Source organism: Mytilus californianus, unplaced genomic scaffold (genome assembly GCF_021869535.1).
Source record: "Mytilus californianus isolate M0D057914Y unplaced genomic scaffold, xbMytCali1.0.p SCAF_1, whole genome shotgun sequence".
Taxonomy (NCBI): domain Eukaryota; kingdom Metazoa; phylum Mollusca; class Bivalvia; order Mytilida; family Mytilidae; genus Mytilus; species Mytilus californianus.
In genome coordinates, this window is record NW_026262581.1 from 112,812,854 (window position 1) to 112,827,511 (window position 14,658).

The following is a 14,658-nucleotide window of genomic DNA, read 5'->3' on the forward strand; positions in this document are numbered from 1 at the left end:
ACAAATAAGGTAAAAGAAATGAAATAAAGGCTACAAAAGATGATTTAATCTTGTCATATTTAATTGCATTATCAAAATCCTGAATCTCATTAGACATGGTTCCTTTGTATAAAGTTGCTAATGTCAACCCTGTTTCTTTCACATTCTATCTTATATCAATATGTTCAAGATATTTTAAACGTGTGGATTTTCAAATATTTTTCAACTACAAAATGGTCATTTCTCAAAATGGCTAATTAAGAGCATCAAGATGAGGCTTATTGACTAATACAAACAAGTGGTACTCATCGATACAAAATTCTCCAAAATGGATAAACTATAGACTGTTCAAGAATATGTAAGACTTTGAGAGTTATCTAAACATTCTAGATGACAAAAATATTTTTATTTTATATAAATTTAGGGCAGGTAACCATGCATTACCTATAGAAAAAGTAAATTTTCACATAGTCCAAATATAATGTCAATATTCTTACTGTTTAATACTAAATAACAATCAGTTTTAAGAAAACTATGTTCATTTATTAAGTGTATTAATAAAAAGGTTAGTCCCTCCATGTAAATGTATAACACCAGACTGTCATATTTAGTTGAAACGTTTATTATACATGTCATAAAGTTGTACTTCATTTTACATTATCGTACTGCATCTGTTTACCCTAAATTATTGTATTTGTATTTATATTGTACTTTCTCTGTAAACTTGTATATAGTTTTTAGAGAATAAAGTATCTATCTAAACTTAGGGCAATTAAGAACTTACCATATATTTGATAGTTTGATTTGCCCTAGCCCAAAATAAGTCCTAAAAAGGCTTTCAGATAACAGTGCTTGCCTGTTGTTAAAGGCTTTATTTTGCCATCTGTAAAGTAATTTTGTTGGGTTGTTGTCATATTGATATATACTCCAAATTTTCCCTTTCTTCATATTTGATATTTTGACATCAACCCAAAGATAAATGCGAATACCTAGATTACAGGATTCTAATCCCCCAAAAAAATACAGAAAAAATCAATAGAAATACTGTAGAAATTTTAATCAAAGTTCCAAATTAAATATTTCTTTCAAAATATCAAATATGAGTCAAAGTACATTACTATAGTATTATTATGATAACCATAAGCAACAATTTACATCTGTGTCAACCGAGGGTAATATATAAATACATTTCTGGAATATAGGTACCTTAATTCCAAACTTGAATAGGACTAAAATGATACATTCTGTTCATATACATGTATATACTTTATACTGCAGTTTTTTCATCAGATACTATTTCTTGAGTTAGTTTGAATACTGAGAAATTGTATAAGAGCCATAATGTTACCTCTATGATTGTGTTTGCTATTTGTAATAGTTACTCTGTATTTGGTAGAACATGGATGCATAGCATTTTATCTTTGACATAAAAATCTCTCAAGACCTCAAAGAGTAGTGGTATAGCATTGGAGAATTTCATCTAATCAGACTGACTTGTTGGTCTCTAAGAAGTGTGCTTGCCTCAAGTGCAGGAGAACCTGGGTTTCACTTCCCCCGACGGTTCAACCCAACGACATGAAAATTAATATTTTCTACTTCTCTGCTAGGCATGCAGCATTTAGGAGTAAGAGCAAAGACTGGTCAGCCTAGAGAGTTAAAAGAATGTGTCTGTGTAGGGTTACATGTCTTTATTGCAGACTGTTTCATTGTAAACTAGCATGTGAAAAATCCAGCTCAGCCTTTCTGAATTCTAGTACAAACCAGGGTTCATTTTCCTATCACATTAACATGTTCTCGTTCTGAATATCTATTTAATTTGCTACTGGATGTTTAAAAGCCATCCATCATCATCAAAATAGACCAAATCTAGGAAGATCTTTAAAGAGCAGTTAAATAACCTTAAGAGTATTTTGTGTATAAACGAGACAACATCTTGGAAGATCTAAATTTATTCTGAAAACTAAGTTGTAAATTAATGTCCTTTTAAACATATTGCATTAGGTAAACAAGACTAACTTATACATATTAATATAAAGAAAAAGGTTAATATGAAATATTTGAATATAAAGTTTTCTTCTATATATAAAAAAATAATGCATAAACTGGTAAAATATAATGGCAGTATTTACTTAACACACGTTAAAATAAAATACCTGGTTTAATTGGAGACAACTTATAAAAAATAATAAAAAAAAAATGTATCTTTATTACACAGCAATTAGAAGTTACAAACTTTGCCATTTATGTCACCAACATGTTTTTTTTTATCCAAATTGAGCAAGTGGTTTAGTAACTTCTCCCCAGAAAGACTGACATATGAGTTTCAAATAATTTTCTTAAATATTTTATCTAAAGATTTTTATTTCTGAATATATCAATTTTAATCAAATTTTATATTTAAAAATAGTTGTTTCCATCATTAAAAAAATGAACAAAAATTGTTTTTTTTATTCTTCAAAGTAAAATTCAAATACAGCTTACATTAACAATAATGTTTGGAGTAAATGTGTATGTGAATTGTAGTAAATACAATTATCGTTTCATTTAAAAACTTTGGAAGTACAAAAAAGTAGTGATGTACATGAACACTTTGTTTGAGGTAGTTTTCTACAACATTATTTGTGTTGCACAATGCTTTATTTCTCCTTAAACAATACATATTACGTGTATATAATTCAATAATCTTTTCTTATGAATAACTTCGAAGTCCTAAAATATTTTTTGACATATTTATCTAATAACCTCACTGTAGTTGCATGAATGTGTATATGTATATGTTGACTGAGACATTCACTGAATAACTTCCATGAAACTAGTTTAACCAATGTAACCTTGTCAAGGGCAATAACTCTAAAACCCTAAACCGGATTACCAAAAATCAAAATCTTTTCTTTATCAAGATAAGAAACTGAAAATGAATTAGATGATCATATCAGCCTTCTATATCTTCAAGGATAGTCATTTTCTTAATAAAAATTCATCAGTTTATACAGATACTGTAAAAAATATTCTTCATAAAAGAAGTTAAATACATTTGTTCGACATTGAGACTGAAATATTTCATTTAAAGGCACAATTAAAAAACCTCAAACCAGCAGAAAGTGATAACAACATTCATTTAGTTGAACTATGTAACAATGTATATAAAGTACAAAAAATTCATACATATGAAGAATATATTAACTTTTATTAGAAAAAAAAATGTAAAATTTGTTTGAAATTACAACGTAAAAAGGTACAAAACAGGTGAACTTGAACAACAATTTTATTATTATTATCACATTGTGACTTTGTATATATTAAATGAACATTTCATTAAAGTCCAAGTCTATTTTGAAATCTTCTAGGGAAAACTTTGACCTATTACTGCTATTAGATAATTTCACATACTTATCCTATTGCAAGAAAAGTCAAGAAATTGGAGGTTGGTTGTTTTTTGGTATTGTTGTGCAGTCATGAAACTGACCATTGTTGTCAGAATTGCAGCATTGTATCTGACAAAAATAAAGTTCAAAAGAAAAATATCAAAGTAAAATCCAAAATTTCTGCTTTAATCAGCATTCAGGAAAAGAAAAAGATAAAGCTGTTAAAATCTATAAATAATCAAATATAGCAGAAATATTCTGCATATTATGCAATTATTGTTAGGTTAAATTAAGTTAACACCCATTATTGAAAATGTCATGGAAGTTGCGTAGGATGATCAGTATAATTGGTAAATCATTGAATTAAGCACTTTAACATAGGAAAACTTAAAATATTACTTAAAATAGAAAAGACAATGATATCAGATAATTTTAATTTCCTAACCAAGAGGATCAGGCCAACCTTCTTGGATAAGTACAGTAAAGAAAAAAAATACTACAAAACATATGAACACTTCATAAATTAACAATTGTGGTATACTTAAATAATCTCAAATAATAACAAGAAGCCCTGGGGACCCTGTTTCGCTCACCTGTCTTCCATGCATAATACTGACAATGAATTTCAATATCTGGCAGGGGGCATCCAATACCATTCCAAAGGGGACAATCATATCATATAGTGTTGTCAAATTGAACAGTTTTCACTAACCGGTTACTCAGATAATGTTTTAACTGATTAATCGGTTAACCATAATGAAAGTTGACATTCTAACTCGTTCAAAGACTATGTATGCAGTTCTTGATTACGAATGTATGGTTATTAAAGATGATGTATTGATGTTCATTATCACATCCTAACAAAATCGTATGTATTGTTTGATCTGCATGCTACTGGTACAACCAGTATTCATTACAATTGCATTTCACATTGTAAATAAACAAATGACAGATGCTAAGTGATGTCAATAGCTAACACTGGCTGTTCATGCCAGCTAAGCTAAAAAATAAAGTTAACTGTGAAAGGCAAGCTATATGATTTCAAGGCAAGAAGTATTACTGTTCTAAAAAAATAAATCATTCATCAGAAGAATTATGTGCACTGTGTGAAAAAAAAAATTGTTGAACTGACATCCACAACAGTCAATTTCAAATTATATTTGGACGGAAATATAATTATAAATGAAGTTTTAAAGATCTTACTATTGCTATAAAATAGATGCTTCTAATATTTAATATCTAATTAAAACAGTACTAGTACATTCTTGCTGCAGCAATATATGCTGTGCCTATATAGTTCTTAGCAAAAGGTTTGACATCTATCTCTACTTCATATTCCCCTAACTGAACATCGGTTTTACACAGTCTTCCAAGTAAGAAACAAATGGTGTAGGCTGCTATTTCAAATTCAGGACTGGTTCCCAGAAAACAGCTACTAATAGGTTTTCCTTTTTCTTCCCTCCAGTCGAACTGTAGAGCAATCAGTCTGAAGTGTTCATCATCTTGTACCTAAATAAATAACATAATAACATATAATTGTTGTAGTGTCATGGTTCTAATGATGATAACTTTGAATAAAGGCATTGCAGATTATACATCAATGAGAAAGCAGGCCAAACGAACAGCTGAATTAAGAGCACAAGATACATCAATTTTACCTTGCAACAGGTTAAATATGGATTTCAAAAAGAATTGTTTTAAGGGTTCTTCAATGTGGAAAAATCATGGCACTCGTCCTACACAAGGCATTGGATTTAAAGCCCCAATGCAGACAAAATGGACACCCCTCTTTAAGCATGGGTTTTACTGCCAGATTGGAGAAATCCTGGGATGGCCACACTTCTTTAGTTTAGTCAACCCTTGCTGTCTGTAAATAAAGTAGACTGAAGAAAGTCAGTTATGGTAAAAGAAAGTGTGTGTTTCCTATATAATAAAAACAAGTAATCTATAAAGTGTTTCATGATCTGTTATAAAACACACAGAGTGACATTATAAAAAACAATAAATTTTAAGAAAAACTTTGTGTGAAGGGTAGATGTTGCTGAATAACTAAATATTGCAGTCAACTGTTGCATTTGAAACTGGACTTCCAAAGGGTTTACATCAAACATTTATATCATAGCTTACAGTTGAATGTCTGAAGTAACCATGATAGTCAATATTTCCAGCTTTCTCTTGGAGGTAAAACTGAATCCAATTATGAAGTCCGATAAATTGATCATCTCTACCTTCTCCAACAAACACATGTTCAAAACTGCTTGAATCTTGGTCTCTGTTAAATAAATTATTAGTTATATAAATAATGTGATCAAGTTTTTAGTCACTGGTTTAAAAATCTGCCTTTATCTTCTAAATATAATGTATGAGTCTTCCCTAAGAAAATGTGTGTTTTGACTGCCATCTCCAAATAATATAAACAAATATTGTGTGTTTTGTTACTATATATTCATTATTAATCATTGGATACAAATTGTCTTGGATTTCATGGGTAAAGGTTAACCACAATTTTAAATGTTCAATGAGGTACAAATATTCTATAGGCTTGTATTGCAGAAGTCAAATGACCACAAAAATTCAATTTTTCCTCTGTCCAAGAAAATTGATACCCACGAAAGTAAATGAATCAACAGTATTGGAAACCCAAAATTCATTCAGATCAAAAATTAAAATAGTAGGTGCACAACTTCAACGTATTGGAATAAGGTTTTGGATTTTTCAATTTATGGATTACATATATTTTGGCTGGGAGCATCACGGAAGAGTCATAAATTGTTAAAATGACTATCTGGTGCAGTCAAATTGGACCTCTTAATTTCATTACAACCAGTATGTACTGTCACTGGTTTGATACCTCTGCTGTTGGACTGTTAGTCCCTGAGGGTATTAACAAGCCGAGTAGCCAGTATTTTGGTAATGGCATGAAATACGGATATTGTTTTATTGAAATTTGCTGTTAAAAAATTTGAAAATCATTTAAATACTAAATTAAGAATGCATCTCCCTCATGCATAGCCCAGAAGGTGTTTCCTGGTTGGCTACTTTGGTCCTTTTTAGATTTATCAGCTCTTCAATATCTATTTGTATTTTGAGTTGATGAAAATGTCAAAATGTGCATCTGGTGCAGTAAAATTGATACCATTAAAGTTATTATTTCAAGTATCTATGCACTATAACAGGTTTAGTACAAGTAAAAAAATAATACATATTGTAATTAATTCAATCACATAGAATATCAATTTTACCTGTCTCCCCTTGTTCTTCGTACTAAACTGAACCAAATTTTATAAAGTTGCCATTTAAACTGGCCAACATGTTCTGGTGATTTTCCTTTAGATACAAGGTATTTATGTGCCTCTTGCATCACATCAGTTTCCATTATGGCATCCACAAAAGCAACATTTTCCTTCTTTTCTTCTGGAGTGACAACCTCTGCTTCACCACACTCAAGTTCATAGTTATCCAGTAAATCTTTAAATGCTGTGAAACAAGGTATAATTCATTATGTCATATCTCATGTTACATAGGGCTATTCCACTTCTATAAAGCACACCATAAGGCAATCTGACATCATCTCTATGTGTCTTGCCTTTATTTATAACTTAAGATAAGTCTACAACAAGTTATCTATTGATGGTTTAAAAAAAAATTGTTTGCCTGCCTATGGTATAAATTACATGTATGAATAATGGAATAACCCTGACTTATTTTGATGGTTCTTTAACCATTTATGTATACTGCCTTTTCCCCCTGCAATTACATAAGAAGAATAACAAGCATTCTGAGAGTATTGTATGACAATACATACTACATAGTCCCCTACCAGTTTAAAATTCTTTGTATTAAAACAAAATGCTAACTTGATCTATAAGTTGTCATGGTGTAAACAATATAACAAATATCAAGTCAATATCTTCAAGCATGACTAAAAAGGGTTTAAAAATGATTATTTAAGTGAATCTTCTAAGTCCAAGGACCATAACTCTACACAAAATCATCAGGCCATAACAAAATTTGAACTTGATCTGTAATTTGTCATAATAAAACTATATACCAATTATCAAATCAATATCTTCAAGCATGATGGAAAAAAGTGTGGAAAAACGATTATTTGAGTGAATTTTCTATGTCCAAGGACCATAATTCTGCACAAAATCATCATTCCGGAACAAAATTCAAACTTGATTGGTAACTTGTCATGATAAAGCAATACACCAAATATCAAATCAATATCTTCAAGCACGAAGAAAAAAGTGTGGAAAACTGATTTGACAGACAGACAGACAGAGTGCAAGCCTAAAGTCCCCTTCGATGAAGTCGGTAGGGGACTAATAACCGCAGCAAAGCTGAACACATTTAGCAAATCTGTGATCACATGCATATATAAACAATATACATATATTGTTGGAAAATTGTGAGGACCATCTTCAGAAACTGCAAGAAAAGCACAGCTCATCAAGATCTTGTCATTTATATTCAAATTTCAAAATATGAGCCAAGGTCCTATAGTACTCTTGCCCCAAAAATAACTATTGGTACAAGATGTATAATATGAATTCTTTAATGTGGGTTAAGGATAATGTACCCTTTTGTTGTTTCAATGCTTAACATATGGAAATTTTATAAACAAGAATGTGTCCATAGTACACGGATGCCCCACTCGCACTATCATTTTCTATGTTCAGTGGACCGTGAAATTGTGGTCAAAACTCTAATTTGGCATTAAAATTAGAAAGATCATATCATAGGGAACATGTGTACTAAGACAGACGAACGGACGGACGAACGAACGACCGCACAGACCGAAAAACATAATACCGAAAAACATAATGCCCCTTCCTATCGTAGGTGGGGCATAAAAAATCCACAGCCTTTCCAATGGTACTCCTTTATTTGACAATTCAGTGCTTTATAGATAAAGGATTATTACATGCAGTGCTAGCAATGATATCCCTCAAACAAGTATATAAATAAAGACATTGGTTAAAACAAGTCTAAAAAGGGACTTATTCCCATACAACTTCTAGGACTCCCTCGACTTTAGTGGCTCAACATGAGGTTTTTTTGGACTGTAACGGTTGTTTAGGACTTTTTTAGACATTAAACGCAAGCACATCATGGAAAAACAAGTGATTTATCTATGTTTACAATTTTAAAACAAAAATCTCTGTAATAAAGTCTGTGGGTTTTTTGCAAAAATCTTGGCTTTATTTGCCACCAAATCCCCATTTTATACTAAATGCAATGCAATATTTAACAGTATTGCTTTGAACAACGTTTCCCTTTGGTATATGTACAAAATGGTATGTGACTTTTTTCTGAAGTTTTACTGTTTTGACCTACAGAAGGGGTCATATCATTGTTGAAGGCTGTACTGTTGCCTATATTGCTTACATCCACTTCATTTGAACTTGGGTGGATAGTTGTCTCATTGGCAATCATACCACATCTCATTATTTTTATATAAACCTTAAATATCTTTTTGGGTAAAGCCTTGGCTCATCTCTTATATTGCCAAAATCTATGTGTAAAGGTCAAATATACAATATATGTAGAATTTCTGTTGCCAGATAAAGGGTCTTATCATACCTCTTCCTTTGAATGAAACTTATCCATTTTTTTAAGTATTTGAAATTTTCATGGATTCTATATGATTGTTCATTCTTAGAAATTTTACCATCTTTATGTCATAAAAGAATTACCTTTAAAGTTTAAAACCATCCATGTTTGATAGTATGTCCATAATAAAATTAAAGTCTTTACATGGCATTTTGATTTAGAAATGGTGGTAATTTTGGTTGCATTTCAAGGTAACTGGATATAACTTTATTAAGGACTGTTTAAGTAATATGTTAAGTGTATATACAATATGAGTTTTGTTTACATATAACTGTTGTTTAAAGAATAAAAAACGATCAAATAGTTTAGTTCTATAAGAAATATAAAACTTTTTATTACCTTTTTTGTTAAAATGCATATTTGTGAATATGAAATATGATTGGTGGAAAACTTGTCTTATCACAATCTGAAAAATTATTAGCAAACAGTTAGAACATGTCCAACCTGTCTAACTGAATTTAGCGTTTAATTTGTTCTTGTTCTGAATATGTGTGAAACATTTGCCACTGGACATATTAAAGGGTTAACAGTATATACAATGTATTATCAACCTACTTGTTTTTCTGTTTGTTAGTGTTATGGGTTTTAAAATGATAATATTCATCTGAACTGGTCAGATTTTATATTGTGTTTTTTACTTGTACGACATATGGTCTAAGATATATGCAAAGTGCATTTCTTTGGATTAGTCGGTGTTGGTGTGTTTTATTGAACTGTTCAATATTTTTGATGATTCCCGGATTGAGTGAGTGAGTGAGTGTTATATTATTTCTGTATTCTTTAACATAACCTTATTTTAAATTTACTTACTTTTATATGTTTTCCTTCCAAAAACCTTTTCATCATTCACCCATTCAAACAAGTTGTAGCGTGCCCTGTCTCTCTCTAAATGCCTACCACTCTTGACATACCCTACAAAAAAAGCAGTACATGTATATGGTAGGTTAAATTGTGTTCAACTTATTATAAATGTAATATTAGATACTAGTAATTATGATCCAGTGCCATTACTACTACTGAAAACTGTTTACAGTGAAGCAACAATAAACTTTCGACTACCAGATGTTTATGTGCCTTCAAAATCATGAACCTTGACAGTTGTCATCATTGTTGCTTTTTGTCTTCTGTCCATTTATGAAGTTGATACTAATTTCTGTTACTTGCAGTCAAAAGTAAACTTGAGTTAATTTATCATCAATGGGATATTTTATCTAAGGCATTATATTACTAATCTGAGAACAATGTTTGGACAAGTTTATCTGCAATTATATTTACATTTAGTAATTGCTTGATAGGCATATGAAATATTTGAAATATAACAATTGAGTTTGAAGAAACATCATACTGGTCAAGGACCAGTTACCATTTACCATCACCTGATATTTTATTTAATAATGGAAATGTTCCATAAAACAATAGACTGCTGATATCTTCAGACAAATAATTTTACTTCGTTTGTAAAAACTCTGTTTTGTTTGATCCAATTAAGATAGGGAAATGTTGAATTTTCTATAAATAAAACGGGTCGCATGAAGATACATGTGTGGGGACATGACGTCGTTGCTTTATATTTATAATTTTAAATTAAAGTCTATAGTCACTTCAATACAAGTAAGTAGTTGATATCAAGTGACATATATAAAGTTCACATTAAGGGCAGAAAGGAGACCTTCAAAATTAATGGTCCAATTAACAAAAGTTCTTCATTAAATGTAAATTCAATCATTTAATGACAAGTTCAAAAGTGATAGTAACTGGTCATTAAGTACTTTTAAAATTTTCCGCTAAAATTAGTATACCAGTAATGTGTTTTTTTTCGTTGTTAAAAAGAGAAATTAAAGTCTAAGTCTATGGGGCTCAACCTAACTTTTGGTAACCCTTTTTTGTTCAAAGAATATTTCCCTACAGACTTCTTGTTGACAATTATTTAAGAAAACTGTGAATTTCTGACAGTAACTGGTACTGGACCAGTATTGTTGCATTTGTACAAGATGCAAAGGTTGGATTTTTTTTACAATATGTAAGCAAAGCAACTCTGACAATATTTTATTGTGATCTGCCAAAAATGTTTTTTTTTGTGTTACACCATCAAATATTGTCATATATTTTTCATAGTGTAACAAAAGGTAAGCAAATTACATTAAAAAACAAATGCACAAACAGTCATTAAATTTTAAATCTACTAAGAAGCACTGTCTGTAGATACTATATTTATTTACACATACAGTAAATCCTAAATGTTTGTGCTGTAATGATGAGTTTGAAATTTTACCTACATCCCCTGGTATTCATACATACCCTGCAAATCAACTTGAAAATCATCTCCAGGGTAACATTTATTTGTATCTAGTTCCCATAATTTGGTTAAAATCTCAGATAATTCTGGATCTGGATCAAACCTGCAATATGACATACAACAACACTGTAGTAAAAGATATAAATTCAGAACACTGCACAGAATAACAATGTGTCTTCTCACAAACCCACTTACAGATAGTTTAAAGGGGCACTAGCTACGAGATACATAAAAAATTAAAATTAGGATTTTTTTGGTTCAATCATTTATGAAAGTGAAATAGTGAAATAATAACTCGCTTTTAACTACCAGTATGGTTTAATTTTGTCAAAATAAGCTAAGAAACATTGATGATGAATTATTCACTTGCAAGTGAATAATTCAACCTCATTGAATCCTTTTCATGTGAACTTCAATTTAACCCCTTAGCTAGAGATGGATTACACATGATTTATGCGTGTTGAGTTATTTAAAGGAAAAAAATGTCAACATTGAAAGTGAAACAAAGGTAAATCATTTGATTGACTGATTTGATCCACAAAATATCATTCTTATACAGGTAAAAAAGATGATTAACATATATTTTTAATCTATAATATGAAATTAAACAGACCTAGAAAAATCCAAATGCACAAGTTCGTTTCTATTTATATCTATATTTATGTTTATATCGCTTATATGACCGTCGGAGGTTTCCGGAGGTCAACGCGATAGTTAATTAGATGGCGTCTAGACTTAAATACACACGAAACAAAGTTACATATTCTCGAGCCCATGCCCTGTAAATTGTTTATTTTAGACTTTTTATAATATGGATAAATGTTTTACATTGTTATAAATAAAATATGAGAATTTGAGTCAAATTGGTGAACATGAATTTGACAGCTAGTGCCCCTTTTATCCCTTATTAATTATTATAATCCTGATTTATCAACCTTGATCTTGAAAATCAAGACAGGACATTTGTGCTTGATGCTGATAACTTTGTATAATCAATTTGCAAAAAAAGTTACTTTTATCTAAGATGGAATCTATCACAAGTCAACACTTAACTTCAATATGGGTATGATTTTTTTCAAAATCAAACACAAACTGTATATTGGTTCAAATTCCTAGGTCAGAGCTGATTCAATATTTAATCAATGTAAACCTTCGGCTTTCAGACTTATTGAATGATTGTTTTAATGGCTTATTGGCTAAACACCAAGTGTTGCAAAAGCAGACACTCATCCGATGTATACATAATGAATTGAGGTCTGGAGCAGGCATGTCAGTAACTGCTAGTAGACCTTTGTTAATTTATGTTGATTATTGTCATTTTGCTTAGTTTCTTCTGTTACCTATTCTAACATCGGACTCTGACTTCTTTTGAACAGAATTTTACTGTGCGTATTGCTGTGTGTTTGTTTATTCCACATTGGCTAGAGGTATAGGGGGAGGGTTGAGATATCACAAAACATGTTTAGCCCCACATGCATTTTTGCGCCTGTCCCAAGTCAGGAACCTCTGGCCTTTGTTAAGTCTTGTATGTTTTTTTAATTTTTGTTCATTTATTAGTTTCGGAGTTTAGTGTGACATCCATTTTCGCTGCACTAGTATACATAATTGTTTAGAAGCCAGCTGAAGCCCGCCTCCGAGTGCGGGATTTTCTCAATGTGTTGAAGACCCATTGGTGGCCTTGGGCTGTTTTCTGTTCTTTGGTCGGGTTGTTGTCTATTTGACGCATTCCCTGTTTCCATTCTCAATTTTGTAATGAAGCCTTGCAAACCATGGTAAATACAATTGCTTTACCCCTTGCTTAATGAAGTTATATGGATTAAGGGTCATCTCATATTATCACATTTTTTTACAAGGTATATGATTTTTCAAAAAAAAAAGAGTACATGTTGTCATCAATGGAGACCATAGTGCCTTTGTTACATTCCCTGAATAAATAAAATATAGTAACAGACTGAAATAAATTAATCTCCCACAGTGTATAAGGTCTAAAAGATCTTTTAGCACAGGTTGTTGTCAGGTTCTAGTACTCTACAACATGCAAAGTGTGTGGCATTTTCCCAACAAGTGTCTTGGATTTAACATCTTAATCAAAACAGATGTGACAGAGTATATAAAATAAAATCATAATGATCATAATAATAATGTTATTGAACAAAGGTAAATCATTCAACAATTATAACATGTAAATCTTCCATGAGATTATCTAAAGAAGTACAAATGTAGTATCTTGTGATAAAACATATAAACTTTCATTGCAGTTTTCCAGTTTTCTTTCTGATCCGTTACAAGGCTCAAGCATACATTTTGTCTTCTTGTTATTATCCATCATATCATTTTCTTTATACCATTTAATAGCATTGTCTAAGTTTTTATTTAACATGTGTTTAAATTTACAATAGATTTAGAAGACAAACGCAATTTTATAGATCAGACTCTGTATCCTATATATAGATTGTAAAGTTAATTGTAAGTCATTAACAGTTCAGTTTAAATTTTTCAACAAATATCTCATTTTTAGGAAATACAATACAATACAATACAAAATTTTCATTGTCAATCAAGGACGCCCGAAGAGGGCAGTATAATTACAAACAATTTATTACAATGATTATTATTAATTCTTAATGATATATAATGACAAAATATAGAATAGAAAAAAAAATAAACACAAAAGAAAAAGCAAAACTCTAGATATGTATATATATATAACATATAGAAATGTTGAGGCATATATTCAACTGTCTATGGATATAGTGCCATAAATTTATTCCAAAATTTGGCCTATGAATGATTCACTGGTTCAGTAAACTGGCATCGTTTACTTTTTTAACATAATATCCCTTTCAGTCCAGAGACTGATTATTAAATTACATAGGCATTTTAGAACTTCTAGATCACAACCCATTCATTAGCCATGATAATATAAACATATTTTTGGTGCTACATTTCTTAAGCATCCGTTATTCATATCACATATTTTGCCATGGTCTTAACAGTTTGTTTTTAACAGTGATTCAAAGAATAACTTTAAAGCACCCACACAGGAATGTTGTATTCAGACACACCCAACCAAGCAATTGTCAATTTATTTGCAGTTTGATACAATGATAGTCATTTTGCCAATTAAAATTGTTTTCAAGGGTGCATAGAAAAATAAAATATGTTTACTTACCCTCTATTTGCCATAATTAAACAGTTTTTTTATAATATATAATAGTGTATTTTTTCCACGTCAACAGCTTATTCAACTTTGACAGCACTTGACAGGTTTATTTAGCCCTTAGGCGACAATGAATAGTCAAAAGGTATTCCGAATCGTGAAATGCAGACGAAAAATTGCCGATGAAACACAAGTTTTGATTGGATAAGATATTTAGAGCGACCAATTAAAGTTAATTTTAT

At 30.6% G+C, this 14,658-nt stretch overlaps 1 protein-coding gene and 1 long non-coding RNA gene across 3 annotated transcripts in view; one reads left to right on the top strand and one right to left on the bottom strand.

Annotated features, from left to right (window-relative positions):
• LOC127711450 (uncharacterized) overlaps positions 1-14,658 on the top strand; it is a 344,411-nt gene that overhangs the window by 307,001 nt on the left and 22,752 nt on the right. The gene's annotated exons all lie outside the window — the stretch shown is intronic.
• Positions 1,913-14,546, bottom strand: LOC127711402 (poly(U)-specific endoribonuclease-A-like). The gene is made up of 6 exons (XM_052217433.1): positions 14,429-14,546; positions 11,259-11,359; positions 9,771-9,872; positions 6,587-6,821; positions 5,472-5,616; positions 1,913-4,853 (listed from the first exon to the last, which is right to left on the bottom strand). Exons 1-6 carry the CDS (start codon positions 14,440-14,442, stop codon positions 4,599-4,601), a joined length of 852 nt encoding a protein of 283 aa, XP_052073393.1. The 5' UTR covers positions 14,443-14,546; the 3' UTR covers positions 1,913-4,598.